The sequence below is a fragment of the Mastomys coucha genome, unplaced genomic scaffold (assembly GCF_008632895.1).
Source record: "Mastomys coucha isolate ucsf_1 unplaced genomic scaffold, UCSF_Mcou_1 pScaffold22, whole genome shotgun sequence".
In the NCBI taxonomy this organism is placed as follows: Eukaryota; Metazoa; Chordata; class Mammalia; order Rodentia; family Muridae; genus Mastomys; species Mastomys coucha.
Window position 1 is genome coordinate 129,878,306 of NW_022196905.1, and position 21,160 is coordinate 129,899,465.

The 21,160-nt window shown below is 50.3% G+C and overlaps 1 protein-coding gene across 2 annotated transcripts in view; it reads left to right on the forward strand.

The window, feature by feature from the left end:
- Srrm3 (serine/arginine repetitive matrix 3) overlaps window positions 1-12,854 on the forward strand; it is a 68,561-nt gene extending 55,707 nt beyond the window's left edge. Inside the window, exons 12-16 of one of the 2 annotated variants that reach the window (XM_031338232.1) lie at window positions 7,591-7,937; window positions 8,274-8,498; window positions 8,603-8,740; window positions 9,172-9,250; window positions 11,162-12,854. In XM_031338232.1, coding sequence (XP_031194092.1) covers window positions 7,591-7,937; window positions 8,274-8,498; window positions 8,603-8,740; window positions 9,172-9,250; window positions 11,162-11,374 — 1,002 coding nt within the window. In that variant the 3' untranslated portion in view covers window positions 11,375-12,854. The remainder of the gene's footprint in view (window positions 1-7,590; window positions 7,938-8,273; window positions 8,499-8,602; window positions 8,741-9,171; window positions 9,251-11,161) is intronic. The other variant, XM_031338233.1, reaches the window with a different exon arrangement.
- The last annotated feature ends 8,306 nt before the right edge of the window (window positions 12,855-21,160 follow it).

Consider the following 21,160-nt stretch of genomic DNA (forward strand, 5'->3'; position numbering starts at 1 on the left):
TAGGGAAGCCATAGTGCTGATCTGAGAGGCAAGATCTGTCTTCCAAATGGAACCTGTGGTTGTTTTTCCTTTTAAATATGCAGTCCCCATCCTGCCCTCTGCATCCTTGCCACTGGCCTCATTTAACCAGCCTCCCTCTCTTTGTCTGGCCTTTCTGTCTCCTTTCTCTCTCTATGCTCCATCTCTCTGTGCCTGCCCATCTCTCTCCTCCAGATCTGGGCCTCTCTCCTAAGCTGCCTGCCCTTTCCCCATCCACCCTGTGGTTTTCTGCATTTATTAGCGGCTGCCTGCATGCCCTCTGGGGAGTTTGTTATATAAAGAATTAAGGAAAGCTTGGCTGCCGGACACTGTGGTTAAAGGTTTTTAAATAAATGAATGAATAATGAATCTAACAGAGGTGGCTGACAAGTGGCCCTTTCCATCCCTGAGGTGACACAGAAGCCTCTGGGCAGGCTGGTTCCCTCTGCTGGTTCAGAGCAGAGGCCATCTGGAGTCACCAGTGTCCTGCATTCCCCATGCAGAGACTTTCTTTTTTAATTATTTAGTTATTTTATTTTATTTTATTGTTGCGTCCCTGTTCCTGACCACTGAGAAGGTAGGTACCCCAGCCCAGCTGTGCGTGTGCTCTCTGGCTCTTAGCTCAGATGGGTTGCAGCCACTCTGCTTAGTTTAAATCTCAGCCTCTCTCTCTCTCTCTCTCTCTCTCTCTCTCTCTCTCTCTCTCTCTCTCCCTCTCTCTCCCTCCTCCCTCTCTCCCTTCTTCTCTCTCTTCCTCCCTCCCTTCTTCCCTCTCTCTCTCTCTTTTTCTCTCTCCTTTCTTCCCTCCACTTTGTTTTAAGTTGATTGTTTTTCTCGTTCCTCTCTTTCTTTAACTAACCTTTTACCTCCTAACCTTTTACCCTTTTCTCCAAACTGAGCCACTTGAACTGTGCCCTGGGCTATGGTTTGGTTCCCTTTACCCTCCATCCCTAACCTTGATAACTTTGCAGGCCAATCCTCTCTCCTTCCCATCTCTGCTGTCTCTGCTTCTTCCTCTCCACCTCTTGATCTTCTCCCCAAGCCCTGCCTTCGCTCTCCCTCATTCTCATTGTTGGCTGAATGCCCTTGTGTGTGGTCTAACATTCAATCTTCGAGTCTCTTCCTGTACTGTGTGCTTGCAGTGGGGCCAATTTGATTGCTACTGTCTGGGGTGGTTGCAGAACCCCTAACTTTCATCCTTGCCAGCTTCTAGCTAGGAGCTGTGGTCATACACACTCCAGCCCTCCAGGGCCCACATAGACAGTAAGCAGTAGAAGAATGGGACGTGAGAACCTTGAGGGTCAAGTTCAAAGTTAAGTCCCATTGTGTCCTTTGGGGCTGACTATACCAGGCTGAGTGAACTCTAGACTTAGGCCAAGTCCTTTTATGGCAGCACAATAGAGTTCAGAGGTACAAGCTTCAGGGTTCAGGGACACCATCAGGCATTAGTACCGCAGAGAGCCAAAGCTCTGTGACTTACATGTGACTTTAGAGTCACTTCAGAGGTTCTGGAGTGGGACAGAGGCAGGCACTAGACCTTAAGAACCTACTTGGCCAAGACTCGGGCGATTTTCAGAATGGTATAAAATCTTAGCTCAACTTCCCAAAGAACAAGGGATCCTCAAGTCCCCAGGGTCCTTTCTTCCGCTGAATTTCTGATTTTGAGAATCCAATGGTATCCCTTGTTGCAGAATGATCCGGAAGAGGCAATTGTTGTGAGGTCTTGCCAGCTCTCCATCCTCAGCTTTGGGGAAGGAAGGGTTAGCTACATCTCCTGTGTTTATTCCAGGAAGTGCCAGGCCATCCCACTTCTCAGAACACTCTAGCTAGCTTGAGTGGTGCTTGCTGGGAGGAAGATGGTAGCGTTGTTCTTCACAGGGGGGATAAGGGCTGAGAGTCTGAAATGGGGAGGTGCCTCAGCCTGAGGAGGACTTCCTGGATTTCAACAAGGGGAGACTGTGGGAAAGAGGCAAACAGGCAACAAGTCCTGGGGTGCAGAGAGGACTCAAAGGCAAGTCACTCCAGGGGTTTCCCCCTTGCCCTTGCCCCTCAATTTTTTCTTATACAAGGGGGAAAAAAAGATGTCCTGAGCAGTGCTGAGAAAATAACAGCGTATTACATGTTTGCTTTGCAAGCAAGAGGACCTGAGTTCAAGGCCCAAAACCCACATTAGAAAGCCTAAGATGGTGGCTTGTGTTTCTAGTCCTGGGTCTGGGAAGACAAAAGACAAAAGATGCCCCAGGCCTGCTAGTCAGCCAGCCTAGCTTAATTAACTAACCCTGGGTCCTGCTCAGTGGGTAAAGGTGCTTGCCACCAAGGTCAGAGGCCTCAGTTCAATTCCTGGAACTCACAAAGTAAAAAGGGAAAACCAGGCTCCTAAGTTGTCCGCGCGCACGCACACACACACACACACACACACACACACACACACACAATACATGTAATTTAGAAAACAAAACACAGCCTGGCAGTGGTGGCACACGCCTTTAAGCCCAGCACTTGGGAGGCAGAGGCAGGTGGATTTCTGAGTTCGAGTTTGAGGCCAGCCTGGTCTACAGAGTGAGTTCCAGGACAGCCAGGGCTACACAGAGAAACACTGTCTCGAAAAGCCAAAAAAAAAAAATAAATAAAAATAAAAAAAATTTAAAAAAAAGTAATTTAAAATATATAGCTGCTAAAATATAAAAATTAAAAAGAATGGCTGGCTCCTGGAGAAAGACATCCAAGACTGATGGCTGGCCTCCACATGTACACACCTGCACACACATGGGAACACATATACAAAAGAAAGAGAGAAGGAAGGAAGGAAGAGGAAGGAAATCCCATAAGCCCCAGATTTCACTCAACCCCTAGGAAGAAGGAGGAGGCTCAGCCACGTGGAGGCTGAGGTGCAGCCTCTGGGAGGATCATGGTGACCTCTTCTTAGAAGCTTCTAGGGGGATGAGTGGACTGGCACCACCCCCCCAAGGACTCCCTAAGAGCACCTTCTTCCCATTTTCTCCTATCCTGGGCTGCAGGGGACCCTCTCCATCTGACCCCAGGCCTTCATCCCCTGCTCTGATCCTTTCAGGCTGGGGGCCAGCATCCAGGCCAATCCCTTCATGGACCACCCCAACCAAGATTCTGTCCATCCCCGTTTTATCAGTGGGGAAGCAGGGCCCACCTAGTATGAGACTTAGCATATGTTCTCACAACCAACTTAAATCTCCTCAAGGGATTCTTCTTGGATATGGGTGAGGTCAGTAGGCTCAAGAGGAATTACAGGAAAGTGGCAAGGAGCTAAGGCTTCAAAACATAGGTAGGAAGCCACCTATCTTGGCTTGGACCTCAATGGCTGGGGACAGAAGCATATCCAACCATCCAACCAAGTATTCAGCCACCCAACCCAGATCCCTTCTGTTCCTAGTACTCTTCCCTACCTCCAAGTCAAGGGGAGTCAAGATGGATCTGTGTGGGACTAGGGAGTATCAGCTCAGTGGCCAGTGTTTGCCTAGCATGCAGGAAGCATTGGGTAAGCCAAACAACTCATAAATCAGGCATGATGGTTCATGTCTGTAATCTTGGTGTTCATGGAGGTGAGACAGGAAGAAGAGAAGTCCAATGTCTGCCAAGATGTGTTCATTGATGCAATGGTGGTATGACTGTTATGGGGGTAAGCAACCACCTTTTTAGTTTAAAAAAAAAAAAGTTCAAGGTCAACTTTGGCTCTAACATTCAAGTTCAACTTTGACTGTATAATGAGTGAGTCCTAACTGAGCTACATGGAGCCCTGTTAAAAATGATGAGGAGGGAGCTGGGCCTATAGCTCACTGGTAGAACAACTTGCTTAGCATCGATGAGGCCCCGGGGTCAATCTGTAGTACTGACAGGGGAAACAGAGAGAAGGGCTTCCTGCTTGTCTATGGTAAGGAACATCATGACTTGATCTTCCTCCTTGACCCTGCTCTTTGCCTTGATTCAGGTCTCTAACTCTGATTCCGATCTGGTCCCAATCCCAGTATGCAATCCTTCACACTGGCCTTGCTGCCTCCCCTGACCAGAATAGCCTTAAAGGAGGGGATCCTGGTGACGCTGGGCTGTGAGTCACCATGCGTTTGTTCCTAAGGCTGCCTACCTGGTATCTCTGTTTAGTTGACAAGCTGACCATGCTGGGCATAGGATGCATTTGAAGATCCTAGAGGCACTGCTCTCATTTACCTCCTAGAAGGAAATTCAATGAGAGAACCCTGGTGTAGACCAAGGACTGTAAGATGTTATTTGCCTGTTGGGGTTGGGGAGAAAGCTGAGGGTTCTTCTGGAGATGCCTTTTAACAATGAAAGTATCGCCAGACGGTGGTGGCACATGCCTTTAATCCCAGCACTCGAGAGGCAGAGGCAGGTGAATTTCTAAGTTTGAAGCCAGCCTGATCTACAGAGTGAGTTCCAGGACAGCCAGGACTACACAGAGAAACCCTGTCTCAACCAAACAAACAAAAACAAAACAAGACAAAAAGAATGAAAGTATCTTGACAACAACTAGCCTCAGACTGGGCACAGTCTAATCTGGGCACATAATGCAGACGCAGGAATTTTCTGGAGTTCAAGGTCAATTTTGGTTACATGGAGAATTTGAGGCCAGCCTTGGCTACATGAGATTCTATCTGAATCTTATTAAATGGGGCCAGGGATGTAGCTCAGTCAGTAGAGTTCTTGCCTAGCATGCATGCATGAAGACCTGGGTTTGATCCACAGCACTGCATAAAAATACTTGTAATCCCAGCACTTGGATGGTGGAGGCAGAAGAATCAGAAGTTCAACCAGATCAAGAATTGGGAGCTCCAGGCCAGCCTCAGCTACAAGAGACCTTATCTAAAATAAAACAATGATCAGCCTCTGGTTCCCATAGCATAAGCTGATCAGGAAGTGAAGATCGCTTAGTGGGACAGGTGACTAACCAGTCATACCCACTCTGGTCACCTAAACCTGCCACTGCTTTGGGAAAGACCAGCTCTCCTGGGAGAAGTCTTCATGGCTCATTGACTCCCACAGTATATTCACCAGCTATGGATAGTGTTCATTGATTCCTTCAGCCAACCACAACCAATCACAAACCAGCTTTACATCCCATCAATGAGGCCCACTTCCTGGCTCTAGTTCTTTGTGGGGCTCTGTGGAGCCCTGAAGAGAGGTCTGGGCCCCTCATCCCCTCTGCAGAAACATCCAAGGCCAGGCCAAGGAAATTGTGCTTCCTTCTCAGTGATAGCAAGATACCCAGAACAAACTCAGCTCAGATGCCGTCTGGCACCGGAACTCCCTGACTGGCTTTTAGTGAAGCCAATTCTTCCTTTCTCAACCAATAGCATTAAGGATTTAGTGTCCTGTTTTATACTAAAAATTGGGATTATGCCCAACAACGATGGCACACGCCTGTAATCCCAGCATTCAGGAGACAGAGGCAAAAGGATTTCAAGTTCAAGGCTATATAGTAAGACCGTGTCTAAAAACAAAGCAAGCTGGGAATAGTGATAGGCTTTGTAAACCCCAGCCTTTAAGAGGTGACAGCTATAGGATCCTGAGTCCAAAGTCATCTCGGGCTGCATATTGAATTCTAGATTTCAGGCCAGCCTGTAGAATGTGAGGTCACGCAAAAGAAAATAGCTGGGTAGTGGTGGCAGCCCATACCTTGAGTCTCAGCATTCAGGAAGCAGAGACAGGTGGCTCTTGAGTTAGAGGCCAGACTGGTCTATAAGATCCATAGATCAAGTTCCAGGACAGTCAGGGCTACACAAAGAAACCCTGTCTCAAAAAAAAAAAAGAAAAAAAAAAAAAAAAAAAAAAAAAGAAAAAAAAAAAAGACAAAGGAAGAAAGAAAGAAAAAGAAAAAAGAAACAAAGAAAGAATAAAAGAATACTCACTGGCATGCTTGTGCATGCCTTGTATCCCAGCTCTGGGAAGCAGAAGCAAATGGATCAGAAGCCTAGCCATTGCTACATAGTGAAACTCTGTCTCAAACAAGCAAAGGGGAGGTTACAGACAGCGGATCTGGCTGGGTAATGAGTGTGGAAGTGTCAGGGACAGACCTGTAAACGGAATAGTGGCAAGAATAGTAAGTAGACTCTGCTCTTGCAAGGTTGGGGCCCAAAGTCAGGAGGGTCCTTCTGTGAAGGGAGGGGAGGGCGGGCCCTCATGGTGCAGATGGGGAAACTGAGGCCTAGGCTGGGGATATTAACTTGTCCAGGGCTCCATGGCGCGCGGAGGTAGTAGCAGGCTCCATTCCTAGTTCCCAGCCAAGACTTCGGATGGTGTCAGGTTCCCTTTCTGGTCCTAACTCACTCTTGGAAAAGAAAGAAACTAACAGCCCTATTCAGATGGCAGCCAAGGGCCGACTCCCAACGCCCAAGGAGCTGGACATTCGCTGGTCCGCTAGAGGTGAATCGGCCTCCTCTCGGGCCTAGAGGGGGTGGTTGCGTTTTTCTCTCTCTCTCTCTATCTCTCTTGCATTTTTGTGACTCTAATGATGAACTTATGCTACCACGCTTTTCCCTTTTCTTACACAACTTACCTACTAAAGGAGGAAGTGCCACTTTATTGGTAAGTGGACGTTAACCAAGAGGGACTTAAAAAAAAAATCAGAACGTTAAAAAAAAAAGAAAAGAAAAGAAAGAAATGAAATGAAAAAGAAAAAGAAAAGAGAGAAACAGAAAGACAGTCGGTCAGCTACTGAACATCCCTGAGCTCTCGGCAGGGTCGCCAAAACAAAGCCAAATATTAACAGAAAGAAAATAACAATAAAGTCAGGTTCCCCAGCAGATCATTTTGATTTGGGTATATAATGATATTTGTGGTATTTTTGTTTCCGTTACTATTATTATGATTATTATTATTATTTTGGTTTTCTTTTTTATTTCTGTTTTGACTCCTTTTCTTCGGTTGAATTTTGAGTTCAGTTATCTTGCCCCCTCCCCCATCTGTGTGCCGTGTGACAACCCCCGCCCCATGCCCTTTACCCTGGTGGGGGGAGCCTGGCCCTGGTGGGCTGGCCCTGGCTTGACCTACCAGTGTCGTACTTCTCTCTTCTCTCTACTGGGGGGAAATCGTCTGTCCCCCATGCGGGGACAATGCCAACCCCTCTGGTGCCCCATCCTGGAGCCCCCCTCCCCTGCAGCCTCCATTCCCACCGCTCCGTCCCTCTTGTGTTATGCATGCCAAGAACCTTGCATGGTCTGCTATGTTGAGGCCAGAAGGTGAACATTCAGGAGAGGTAGAGGCAGGGCAGGCGCGGGAACCGTGTGTGCGATGCTCAGGGGCTGCAGCCCGCGGCCTAGGCCCGGTGAAAGCCCTCTCTCCTTTTCTCCCCCCACCCCACTGCCCTCTCACATCCCCCCCCCCCCCCCCACCATCCCTCCTCTTTTTCTCTCCAACCACTCCATCTGGCTTGAACCCACCCCGCCCCTCTTCTGCTTCTTCCCCGCCCTCCCGCGTCCATCCGATGCATCCGCCACCCTCTCTGCTCCGGTCCCTTCTGCATCCCTCCCGGCCTCTCTTGCCCCCTCTCCGCCCCTCCGTGCCCTTCTCTGCCTCTCTCCCCGTCAGAAGCCCAGCTCGCCCCGGGCCTGCGACAAGGCGGCCGCCGCGCCCACGTCGCCCGCGCGTGGGAAGGACAGCCAGAGTCCCCGCTCCGCGCCGTCGCCGCAAGGCCGCGGGGGTCGCGCGGCGGGAGGGACAGCCAGGCGCCGGCGTCGGCGGCGGAGGAGGAGGCGATCCCGGTCCTCGGCCAACGCGCCCCGTCGCAGGGGGCGCCGGCGTGCAAAGCCCGCGCCGCCTCGGGGTTCGTCGCGCTCGCTGAGCGGAGCACACTCCAGCAGCGACTCCGGTGGCGGCGCCCCGGGCCCCGGGCCCGAGCCCGGCTCCGAGCGAGGTCACGGTGGACACGGGAAACGGTGAGCGATCTCCTGCCTACACTGCACAGGAGCACCTCTTCACTGGTCACCCCCAAACAGTGACCGCATTGGTCACCCCACATACGGCCCCTCACTGATCATCCCAACTGGTGTTTCCCCCCCTCATCATTCCACGTGCAACCCCGGTCACTCCATCACTTTCAGTGAAGTCCCTCTCCCTTGCTAATAATCCCACAGGGCCTCCACAATTTGTCCTTTGACGCCCCATTTCCTCATGGGGTGGGCTCATGGATCTCTACTGCCACCCACACAACCTAGGTCTCCCCTGCCCCGCCGCCCACACCACTGAGCCCTGCCCCTCGCTCCCTCCTCTAGGGCAAAGGAGCGGCCCCCGCGCGCACGGCCGGCTAGCACCTCGCCATCCCCAGGCGCGCACGGCCGACGGGGCGGCCCAGAGGGCAACAGCTCATCGCGCAGCCCGGGTCCCCATCCGGGCTCCTGGAGCTCCAGCCGCTCGCCCTCCAAATCCCGCTCGCGCTCGCCAGACAAAAGGACCCGCAGTCCCAGCCCCTCACCATCGCCCAAGAAACCTCTTGGCCGGTAAGTGTCCCTATCCGAGTAGTGTGGTGGGAGGGGGAGGATAGCATAGAACCTGGATTTAGGGCCCAGATGGCGGAGATCCCTCACCATGATGGGTCCCACAGGGACAAGGACAGCGAAGGCCGTGCGAGGCACGCCGAGGCTGAAGCCGCTCGCACCCGGCGTCGTTCCCGCAGCTACTCGCCCATCCGAAAGCGGCGCCGGGACTCGCCCAGTTTCATGGAGCCGAGACGCATCACCAGGTACAAAGGGAACTCGGGGCGAGAAGAGACTTGGGCTACTGACTCTAATTGGTAGCTAGGGATGTCAAGGAGTCAAGGTTCACAGGCCTGGAGGCTTTCTAGAATGGTCTGATTCTAGAAATACTGAGGAAAGATGGCGGAGGGAGGAAGAACTAAAGGAGAGATGGCTTGGGCGAAGAGAAACTAGTGGACCCAGGGGTCATCGAAGAGTTGGGGAGAGACGAGAGTGCTAGAGCATCAGAGACAGAAGTGATAACCTTGGGAGGGAAGAGGTGCCCTGGATCCGAGCTGGTCTGTACATGGGTCGGGGTGGCCAACCACAGGCATGGAGTTCAGCTCTGGAAGACTCCATTCATCCATCTGGAGCCCCTCTTTCCCTCCCCGTGTCTATCACACCTTCAATGATACAAACTTTTCTCCTTCATCTCAAGGAACCTCCTGCTGCGTGGCCTGTGGCCAGCCTGGGGGCTGTGTGGACCGGGCTCCACAGACAGCCCAAGTGATACTCATGTGAGCTAGTCTGGTGGTGGTCAGCTTTCCATCTGCGTCTCCTTTTCTCACTAACCTCCCAACACCCCGGGGAACTGGCGGAGGGGGTAGAGCATACTAGTATCTGGGACAGCTGTCTGAGGAACCCCATGCAGAATGAGGCGTGTGGCTGAGGTGACAGAGGACTTAGAGGGGTCTGAGTCTGCAGATGAAATCACCTAAAAGCTGGAACTGGTGGCTCAGGCCTCTCATCCCATTTACTAGGTAGGATGGAGGGCAGAGGGAGGCTAGGGTTAAAGCTTAGAGCCCCCGCATAGAATCTCTCTGTAAGGGGTTCGGGTGATGTTCAGTGGTAGAGCCCCTGCCTAGAATCTCATGGTCAGTAACAGGGGACCTAGCTCCATAGTGGAGCATCTGCCTAGTGTGAGGCCCTAGATTCAATTCCTAGTGCCAACAAATCAAAAATTACACTGAAGCCCAGGATTACCTCAGTATGAATAGATTGCCATTGGCAGAGTTCTCAGTCCAGCTTTGCCCTGCTGATGGGCACCTGTGGGAAACTGAATGTACCTCTCTGGCCCTCAGTGGCCAGATGTGTCTAATTAGCTGAAATCCACAGAATTATTTTAATTCCAAGACATTCTTCTCAAATTAATTATCCTTAGTCCAGGGGTTCTCAACCTTCCTAACTCGGACACCCTTTAATACAGTTCCTCGTGTTATGGTGACCTCCCCCACCACACCATAAAATGTTTTTCATTGCCATTTCATAACTACTATTTGCTACTGTTATGAATCATAATGAATCTGATATGAGGTCCCAAAGGGGTCATGCCCCACACGGGTCCAGAACCATCCCATTAGTTCTTGATAGTCTGAGTTCTAAGAAAGCAATATGGCTGCCTCTTTTACTCAAACCTAAAGGCCAAGCACCACACTAAAGATAGCATCCCAGATAAACTCAGTTCTACCCTTAGGGTCCTAAGATGGGCATCCACCTCAGCCCCTCTGTCCCAGGCTGCCTCCTCCTCCTCTTACTAATGCACAGCTGGTTTTCTTCCTCAGAATTAACCTTGTGGCGGGGCATTAGTGCCCCCTTAACCACTTTCTTTTCTCTTCTCTGGATCATAGCCTCCTGCCTTCAAACTAACTCCGGGCCAGCGGGAGGTAGCTGAGTGAAGGGTTGGGATGGAGGTGGGAGGTGGCGGACTAGCTGGAACAGAGACAGCTGTGGCCAGGGGTCTCCTCCTTGCTCCTTGTTCCTTTTGAGTGACCCTAAAAGTCTAAATCTTCCCAGCCTGTTCTGCAGAGTTCCAGGACAGCCAGGGCTACAGAGAAACCTTGTGTCTGGAAAAAAAAAAAAAAATCTAGCCAGGCATAGGCCTTGAATCCCAGCACTTGGGAGGCAGAGACAGGCGGATTTCTGAGATGGAGGCCAGCCTGGGCCTCACAGAGTGAGTTCCCCCACATCGCACATACCCCCCCACATACATAATTAAAAATAAAAAAAAATTGTAAAAGGAAGAGAATGTTTCACTCATGAAGTTCAGGGTGGACCTCAGCTGGACTAGACCACTCCTTATATTTGTGAAGCACATTCCTCTATCCCCTGTGTGACAAATCGGAAAGACGGAAACACACATACACATTAAAATTCATTTATTCAGAAAATATTACTTACACACTCAGATCAATAAAGATTTTGGGCTTTTTGCCCTGCAGGCATACAAGGAAAAACAAAACAATCAATATGAGTTTGGCAAAGGACACGGAAGTTTGGAATTGGGGTTGTCCTTGAGGTCAAGACTCAGGGGAAACTTAAGCAGGAAGCCCTGGCCACTGCTGGGTGGGGGCTGAGGCCCGAGTGAGGGCCATGGATGGGCAGAGCTGGGGGTTCTGGATGGACTAGGATCTTCCTTTTCTCTCCTACAGTGCCCGAAAGCGTCCCATCCCCTACTACCGGCCCAGCCCCTCCTCTTCCTCCAGCTGCTTGAGCACCGACTACTCAAGCCGGAGCCACAGCCGGAGCCCAAGCCCTGGCCACAGCCATGGAAGCTACAGCAGCCGCAGTCACGGGACTCGCAGCCGCTCCTGCAGCGCCTCCAGGAGCCGCAGTCCCAGCTACCACAGCCGGAGCAGCTCTGAGAGTGGGGGCTTCTAAGCCCAGACGGACCCATCTAGGGTTGGAAGGCCCTGGAACAAGGAGAGGCTGGGGCCCTGAGACCTGGGAAAGAGGGGTCTGTACCCCCATACTGCTACAGAGGTCCCGGGGTGGGGGTGGGACAGCACGTGGGCAAGTGAGACTAGAGAAGAGCTTCTTCTAGGGTGGGTGACCCACCCACGAGGAGGAATCCAATTGTCCTGCTCCTGAGGTGTGCCCATCCCCCACGCTCTGCCCACCCACCATGCCCAGGGAACAAAGAGCCTTTGCGAACACAGGGATCAGATCACCACGCCCCTCTTCTGCTTGAGGCCAGCTTCCCAGCCTGGGGCCCATTGCCTGTGTATGGCACAAGAGTCCACCGTTGGCTGTCACCTCACCTGAGCTCAGTGGACCCCCGCACAGCTTGGAAGGTGCCAAGCCTGGGACCTTCCCCTCCTCTTTATCTCCCACGGGGTGGAGCTGAAAATGGCAAAGCGAGCCAGATCTAAGAAAGAAGGAAGGACCACCTAACTCCTGGTGTATTGCCAGGCAGAATGAGAAGTTCACACTCGGCCCCATCTCTCTCCCTTGCCCTCACATCAAGGCCGTGCCCTCTAGGCCTTCATCAGCACAAGAGGTGGCATATACCACATCTGTATCTAACCCTGAAGTCAAAGATAGGAGTTCGAGTTCAGGGGCTGAGGACCTAGCTCAGTTGGTAGAGCGCTTGCCTAGCATGCATGAAGTCCTGGGTTCCATCCCAAACAAAGCATAAACCGAGCATGCTGGTGCACGCCTGTAATCCCAGCACTCTGGAGGTAGAGGCAGGAGGACTGGAAGTTCAAGGTCACCTTAGGCTACACATAGTGAGTTCGCATCTAACCTGGGGTATAGGAGAACCTGTCTCAAAAGTGAGGGACTGGGAATTCAGGTCAGAAGATAAGAAAGAACATGGGTAGAGAGCAGCGGCATTTTCTTTTTCTTTCTTTTTTTTTTAGCATGGGCCCAAACAATGCAGTCAGATGACCAAACAGGTCAAGGGCTACTGGGAGACAAGTTCAGGCTGCTGTCTGGGTTATGGGCCAAAGGATAGCTCACGGTCACAAGCTAACTAACACGCGGTGCACTTCGGAGCCTGCCCAAGGGAGGTCTCCTTACCAGGCTTTGATGGGGCAGGTTTGGTCAAGACTTTCAGAACTGGGGTGGTAGGTTCCAGCCAAAGCCCTCAGCCTGGGACACGATGGGGATGAGGTGGTCCCCCCTCCAGCCCTCTTCTGCGGCACCCAGCCCCGCCCACCCCCCTGCTGGGGCCCTCAGGGATCTCGAAGTCTTCCTTGGCCCAATAGGGCAGATGCCCTGGGCTCTGGTGGGGGGAGGAGTCTGGGGTCTGTTCCGGGTTCCCACATTCTCAGTTTCCCCTTCCCTCTTTCTCCGCAGTGCGGGAAAACATTTGGACTGTAATAAAAACACTAGGTGCCCGGGTGACAGGCTGCCACTGAGTCTCTGTGACTTGCGACCCTAAGGGAGCAGGGAGGACTGAGTTCTCTCCCTATAAGGACTGAGTGGGGTTCTCATTCCTCCTCAGGGGCCCGGTGAGGTGAGGTGGGTGGCATCAAGGAACCAGGTCCCATCATGTCCGGCCACTTGCCTCTGAGGTTCAAGTGGGAAGAAAAACGGAATCAAGAAAATGTTCTTCCAGCTGGGCAATGGTGGTGCACGCCTTTAATCCCAGCACTTGGGAGGCAGAGACAGGCTGATTTCTGAGTTCGAGGCCAGCCTGGTCTACAGAGTGAGTTCCAGGACAGCCAGGGCTATACAGAGAAACCCTGTCTCAAAAAAAAAAAGAAAAAAAAGAAAATGTCCTTCCTGCCTGGTGGGTTTGTGGGCTATTTGTTAAATTTTATTGTGTGTGATGCTGGCTGGTGGTGACATACGCCTTTAACCCCAGCACTCCAGTGGCAGAAGTAGGCAGCTCTCTCTGAGCTCAAGGCTAGCCTGGTCTACACAGCAAACTCCAGAATAGCCAGGGCTACACAGAGGAACCTTGTCTCACACCCCGCCCCAATTACTTGTGTACATACGCAAGATGTGTGAGAATGCATGTGCCACCCCATGTGTGTGAGGTCAGAGGACAACTGTGTGGAGTGAGCTCTCTCTCCTTCCACATTTGTATGAGATCCAACTCTGACCACCAGCCTTGTGAAGTAAGCATTTTACCAGATGCATCATCTTGTGGTGTAGTGGGGAGTAGCATGTGTGTGGGGTGTGTGTAAGGTGTGTGTAGTATGTATGCTCATTGTATGGCCATGTTTGCTTTGTTTATTTGAGATAGGGTCTCTAGACCAGGCTAGACTAGAACTCTCTATAATAATCCTCCTGCCTCAGCCTCTTGATTACTGGCCACCATGCCCTGTTCCTCTTCCTCCTGTCTGCCCCCCTTTTTACCCCAATGTGATAGGTTTTAACCTCAATGTGATAGGTGGTGTGTGTGATGTATGTGTGGTATGTGTGGTATGTGTAGAGTATGTACTGTGTATGTTGTGTATACTGTGTGTGTGATGTGTGTAGTGTTTGTGTGTGTAGTGTGTGTATGTGTGGTGTGTGTATGTGTGGTGTGTGTACTGTGTGTGTAGTGTAGTATATGGTGTATAGTGGCGGGGGTGGTGGTATGTGTAGTGTGTAGTGTGAGGGGGTAGCATGTGTGTGATGGGTGATGGGTGTAGAGTGTATGCACATTGTATAGCCATGTATGTGTGTATGTGTGTGTCTATTTGAGCTTTTCCATCCTAATCTGAGTCAGGGGCTCTCCCACTGAGTCTGGAGTTCACCAATTGGCTGGACTGACTGACCATGGAGTTCCTAGGATCCTTCTGTCTCTGCTTCACATATGCTCACACTCCCACTCCCACACACACACCCAGCACAACGGGTTATGTCTGGCACCATATGTGGCTTTAATGTGGGTGCTGGAGATCCAAACTCAGGTCCTCATGCTTGCTCAGCAGGCACTTAGCCAACGGAGCCAACTCCCCCAGACTGTAACCCGGTGTTGAGTCAGGCATTTCCTGGAAGTGTGGAAGTTAAGAGCTGGCCGGGGTGCATGCCTTTAATCTCAGCACTTGGGAGGCAGAGGCAGGCAGATCTCTGAGTTCGAGGCCAGCCTGGTCTACAGAGTGAGTTCCAGGATAACCAGGGCTACACAGAGAAACCCTGTCTCGAAAAAACAAACAAACAAACAAACAAACAAAAAGAGCTGGCCTCTCAACAGAACAGGCCCTGTGTGCACACTCTGAAGGGATTCAAGGCCCCATAATCATGAACATTGGTCCAGATGAGCATGGTGGTACAGCCATATAATGCCAGCTCTCTGAAGGCAGAGACAGGAGGTGTTGGAGGCCAATTTGGGGTTTACATAGCAAGGCTATCTTTTAACATGAATTACAACTGGGGAGTGATGGCACCTGCCTTTAATCCCAGCACTGGAGTGGGAGAAGAAAGCAGATCTTTGTGAACTGGAGGCCAGCCTGACTGTCTTAGTTAGGGTTTTAATGCTGTGAATAGACACCATGACCAAGGCAACTCTTATAAGGACAACATTTAATTGGGGCTGGCTTACAGGCTCAGAGGTTCAATCCATTGTCATTAAGGTGGGAACATGGCAGCATCCAGGCAGGCATGGTGAAGGAGGAGCTGAGAGTTCTACATCTTCATTTGAAGGCTGCTAGCAGAATACTGGTTTCTAGGCAGCCAAGATGAGGGTCTTAAAGCCCATGCCCACAGTGACACACCTACTCCAACAAGGCCACACCTAATCGTGCCACTCCCTGGGCCGAGGATATACAAATCATCACGCTGGTCTACATGTGGAGTTCCAGGACAGCCAGGAGGGTCTGTCCCAAAGCAAAAGGAATCACACCACACACACACACCACACACACACACACACATACACACACATACATGCACACCACACACACATACACACACACCACAATATACACACACACATACACACACCACACACACACATACATACACATACACACACACATACATGCACATTACACACAATACACATACATCACAATACACACACATACACACCACACACACACACACATGCACACCACACACACATACACACACACCACAATATATACACACACACATACACATACCACACACACACATACATACACATACACACACAGAGCTGCTCTTTTACTATTTTCCTTTTCTCTCATTCATTCATTTTTTTTTTATCGCATGCCCTGTGTGGAGGCGTTTGGACTGCATGTTTATATGTGGACTACAAGCTTTGTGCCCATGGAGGTCAGACTTCCCGAAACTGGAGTTATGGTGGTTGTGAGCCACCGTGTGGGTGCTGGGAATTAAACCCCAGTGGTCTGTAAAAGCAATAAGTGCTATTAACCACTGAGCCATCTCACCAGCCCTACTTTCTGTTTTTAAATTCTACTTGTATGTGGATGGTGTGGGACATGCCACAGAGTACACGTGGAGGGCAGAGGGCAAACTTTGTGGAGTTCTCTCCTTCCTCCCCTTGAGTCACCAAGCTTATTTGGCAAATGCCTTTAGCTACTGAGCCACCTCAGCCAGCCACAATTCTTTTTGAAAGCGCAGAGACCTTCATCCTGTCAGATTCCCAGGCTGAACAGCCAAGCCGGTACACTGTTATTTCCAAAATGTACCCTCGGCTACTCATTTGTTTATTGATTCCCTAAACTCCCCCATCCTACCCCAACAGGATTTCTTTGTGTAGCCCTGGCTATCCTGGAACTCACTCCGTAGACTAGGCTTGCCAAGAACTTAGAGATCTGTATGCCTCTACCTCCGGAGTGCTGGAGTTAAAGGCGTGCGCCACCACCGCCATAGTTACCTTTGAAATGTTTATTGAATGGGTAAACGAATGAAGGGCGAAAACAAAACAAACAACAAAACAAACAACCCCCGTCCCTCTCCCCAGCAATTCCAGAAGCCCTGAATCAATGATAAGGTTGTTGGCAGTGAGCAGACACTAGAGGGAGACAGAGCAGTGGAAAGATGATTTAGGGAATACCTCCCCGCGGGAGGCTCCCAGCCATCTGAGCTTCCTTGGCTATCTGCAAGATAGGAAAACTCGCGCCCAGTGCCTCCGGGACTCAGGCTTAGCCTGCCCTCTGCTCTATTCCTTGCGGGACCGAAGAAACACGGGATCACCGAGCGAAAACAGGAAACGTGGATCCCTGCCCCGGTTGCCTGGAGAATGGGCGGGGCCGCCCTTCCCCAGGATGTGGGACGTTTGGCACTCCAGCTCTTCCTGATGGGGGGGTTGGGGGGGATGTAGCTACTCACTTCTATATTGGTCAGTCTTTATCAGATAGGATTCACATGAAGCACCCGAGTGGTTTCTATCCTAACACACAACAGCAAGAGACCAGACCACCAGCCGTGCGTGCGTGTTGGAAGAGGTTGTAAATTATGTGTAAAATGTGGATGTGCACATCTGTGTGCCTGTGGAGACTAGAAGGCAATCATGGGTGTTGTTCCTCAGGTGACATCTTCTGTGTTTTTGTTGAGGGACAGTCTCTCACTGTCCCAGGGCCTAGGGTTGCTGGCCTACAAGGCCCAGGAATTAACTCTTTCGTCTCCATCCTCTTACCGCTAGAATTACAAGCATGCATTGCCATACCTGGCTTCTTTTTGAATTAGGTACTAGGAATCGAACTCTGGCCTTCATATTTGTAGGGCTAGTATTTTACCAAGAAGGCGCTCTCCCTAGGTCCCTGTGTCTTTAATCAGTTCCTACAATGAAAGCCCCCAAGCCCATGTAACACATGAATCAGTTCCAGTCCACTGCTATCCCTTATACCATTAATATTAACCTTATAGACATTAATACTGCTTTTTTAAAGATTTATTTTATTTATTTTATGTGTACGAGTACACTGTAGCTGTACAGATGGCCGTGAGCCATCATGTGTGTGGCTGCTGGGAATTGAACTCAGGACCTCTGCCGCCCCACTCGCTCTGGCCCTGCTCGCTCCTGCGTAATTCGCTGTAGCTGTCTTCAAACACACCAGAAGAGGGAGTCAGATCTCATTACGGGTGGTTGTGACCAACCATGTGGTTGCTGGGATTTGAACTCGGAAGAGCAGTCAGTGCTCTTACCCGCTGAGCCATCTCGCCAGCCCCCTACTGTTTTGTAGTTTTAAACAATGTTTTAATAGGTAGCCCTGCCTGTCCTGGTACTGGAAATATAGACTAGGCTGGCCCAGAACTCACAGGGTCCCTGTGTCTTCTGCCTGTGCCTCCCAAGTGCTGAGATTAAAGTCATGCTCCATCAACAACAATACCAGGCTAGATATTATTTTAGTTAATTTATCTTTATTTCATATGTTTTGCCTGTATTTATGTCTATATGAATGTGAAATCTTGGAGTTACAGACAGTTATGAGCTCCCATGTGGGTGCTGGGATTTAAACTCTGGGCCTCTAGAAGATCAGTTAGTGCCCTTAACTGCTGAGCCATCTCTCTAGCCCCCTTGTTTTATTATTTTTAAAGATTTATTTATTTTATATGCATGTGTGCTTTGTCAGAGATCAGAGGCAGCCTCAGATCATGCTATCTGTGGATAACATGCTGTCACGTGGACACACAGAGGATCATAGCAGGGACAGGGCGGGGCAAGCTCTACTGTTCAGGCAGTTGGGCCAAGGAGCAGGGTCAGGACTAAATGATGGGAAAGGTTTCAGGAGAAACCTGAGGGCAAGATGGCCTGAGCTGTAGCCTAGCGGATAGAGGACTTGCCTAGCATGCATGATGTCCTGGCTTTGATCTCCAGCACCAGGTAAAACCAGGTAGTGCACACACCTGCCATCCCAAGTGAAGCCAGGACTAAAGTCAAGGTCACCAGGTATGGAGATGTATACCTTTAATCTGCTACAGAGTTTCATTACAGGCTAGGCTAGCCTGGACTACAAGAGACCCTATTTCAAAGCAGGCAAAACACTCGTACACATAAAATACATTAAAGAAAGAAGAAGTGTACCAGGTGTGGTGACACATACCTTTAATCCCAGCACTCAGGAGGCAGAAGCAGGCTGATCTCTGCGAGTTCAAGCCAACCTGGTCTACTACAGAGTGAGTTCCAGGACAGCCAGAGCTATATAGAGAAACTCCATCTTGAAAACAAAAGAGGAGGAGGAGGAAGAAGAAGAGGAAGAGGAGGAGGAGGAGGAGGAGGAGGAGGAGGAACATGAGGGACATGATAGGATGTGTCTGAATCAATCTGGAACTCAGGAGGTAGAGGCAGGAGGTCCAAAAATTCAAGCTTATCCTTAGCTACATAGGAAGTTCAAGCTGGGCTGGAATGAAGGAAAAGGAGGAGAAAGCGAGATGATAAAGAGGACCTGAGATAAACCAACCTAGAAGGATTCTAGATTCCTTTTATGACGTATATGTATTTGTGTGCACATGGGCGAGTGAGTGGGTATACCGTACATACTATGACACACGCGTGAAAGTCAGAAAACAACTTCTCTACTCTCTCCTTTCACTATGTGAGCCCCAGGACTCAAACCCAGGCTTAGTGGCAAGTGCCTTTACCTACTAAGCCATTTTAACAGCCCACACAAAACTCACTTAGCATGGTTTTAGTAAAACTGAATTTGACAAGGGGGTGTGAAGAAAGGCCTAGGGAAAGTCTAAGTTTGGTCAAGCCCTGCCTGTATGTTTATTCCAGCCCTTTAGCCTTTACAGAGCAGTGAAACAGCAGACAGCACAAGGGGCGGGGGAGGCAACAGCACAGGAGAAACTTGATTCACAGCCCTGGAGACTTCCAGAACATCCAGTCCAATGGTCTCATTGTGCAGATGAAGAAAATGAGTCACATTTGCTGGCCTCTGGCCAAGGTCAAAAGCATTCAGGTCCCCAGACTCCCTAGCTAGACAGATTCTCTCTGCTCTACAGCCAAGAACAGTTGGGGATGGAGAATGGCTCCCCAGCCCTGCCACCTTCAGTAATGACGGGGGTAGATGACCTTCAGGCCAGCGGGGATATCAGACTCCCAGGGAGACATGCTGAGATGTTCTGGGAGAGACCCCAGACAGCTCCAAGTCAAGCATGCTATCCCAATGACTGTGCTTATTTCTGGTACCCAGTAAAGCCAGTAACTGGTGCAATCCATCAGCTGTCGGGCCTCTCTGCCTGGCAGCTCCCAGAAGACTCCAGAGTGTTCTCTGAGGCTGAGCCAGAAAGGGAGGGGCTGGCTGGGGTGCAGCTGGCAGAGGCCTGTCAGGGGTGTGACTGGCACGACCAAAAACTCAGGCACTTTTGCAAAGGGAGGAAGGACTCACTTCTTAGAGCCCTCCAGACATTGAGGTTTCAGACAAGAGGGGCCCTTCCATGGAGGAAACCCCAGACTGCAGACGGCAATGAAAGGGGCTGTGGCCTGTTAGCCATGGAGTTCAGGGAAATCTCTAGATAAGTTGTTCCTTTTCTTCCCTCTCCCCACCTCTGCCCTTCCTGTCCACCCCAGCTCCTCATTATGTAGAGCAGGTTAATCTCAGACTCAGAGAGATCTGCCTGCCTGCTTCTAGCTCCTAATTGAAGGCTTGGCCCATGCTCCTCCTACACCTTCCTCTTCTCTCTTCTACCCTCCCTTTCATCTCTCTGTGTATCCAATCCTCTTTTTTTTTTTTTCCAGTGCTGGGTATTGAACCCAGGACTCCATAATAATACAGAGGTGTTCTACCACTGAGCCATACCCCATGCCGTCTTTTGACTTTTTTTTTTCTTATTTTTATTTTATGTGTCTAGGTTTTTTTTTTGTTTTTTTTTTTTGCCTGCCTGCATGTCTGTGCACACATGCATGTAAATCCAGAAGAGGACTTGAATCTCTTAGAGCTAGAATCAGGGGCTGGGATTCGAACTCAGCTCCTCTGGAAGAGCAACAAGTGCTCATAGCTGCAGAGATAACCATTGAATGATCTCCTCAGCCCCCTTTTCTTGCTTTTTACTTTGGGATATGATCTCATTCTGTAGCCCAGGCAGACCTCTGCTTTTGACCCGGCTGCCTCAGCCTCCAGGGATGGGAGAACAGCGGTCCCTGTGCCTCCAGCCCCAGCTCACATCTAAGAAACAATGTCCTTAGAAGCGATTTTGATATGGCATAAGACACACACACACACACACACACACACACACACACACACAAGCCTCAAGATTCAAAATGAAAGAACACTGGGTATGGTGGCACACACTTGGAAGGTAGAGGGAGGAACACATCACAAGTTCAAGACCAACCTAGTCTACACAGTGAGTTCCAGGTCAGCTAGGGCCACATAGTGAGACCCTGCCTCAAATAAACAAACAGAATAAAATGAAAATAAAAACCTGAAGGCCACCCACCGAGAGAGATGGGAGCACACCAGACACACTTCATGACATTTGGGACCCAGCACAGCTATGTAAGATAAGCAGATGAGACCTATCGGGTAGAGGCTCTTGCTGCCAGATGACCTGAGTTCAATCCCAGGGACCCACATGATCAGAGGAGAGACTGACTCTGGCAAGTTGTCCTCTGGCATCCAAACATGGACCATGGCATGTGTGCCCCTCACCACAGACACAAATAAATGGACTTAAAAGAATTTTTTAATAGGCAGATGAATTGGCCTGGTATTCAGATCCTGAAATGTAGGTTTAAGAGGCTATCAGACCAGTACCAAGTTTAAAGCCCAGCCCTGCCTGTCTAACCCCAAAACCCAGTTTTTCCCCAACCTGCTTCT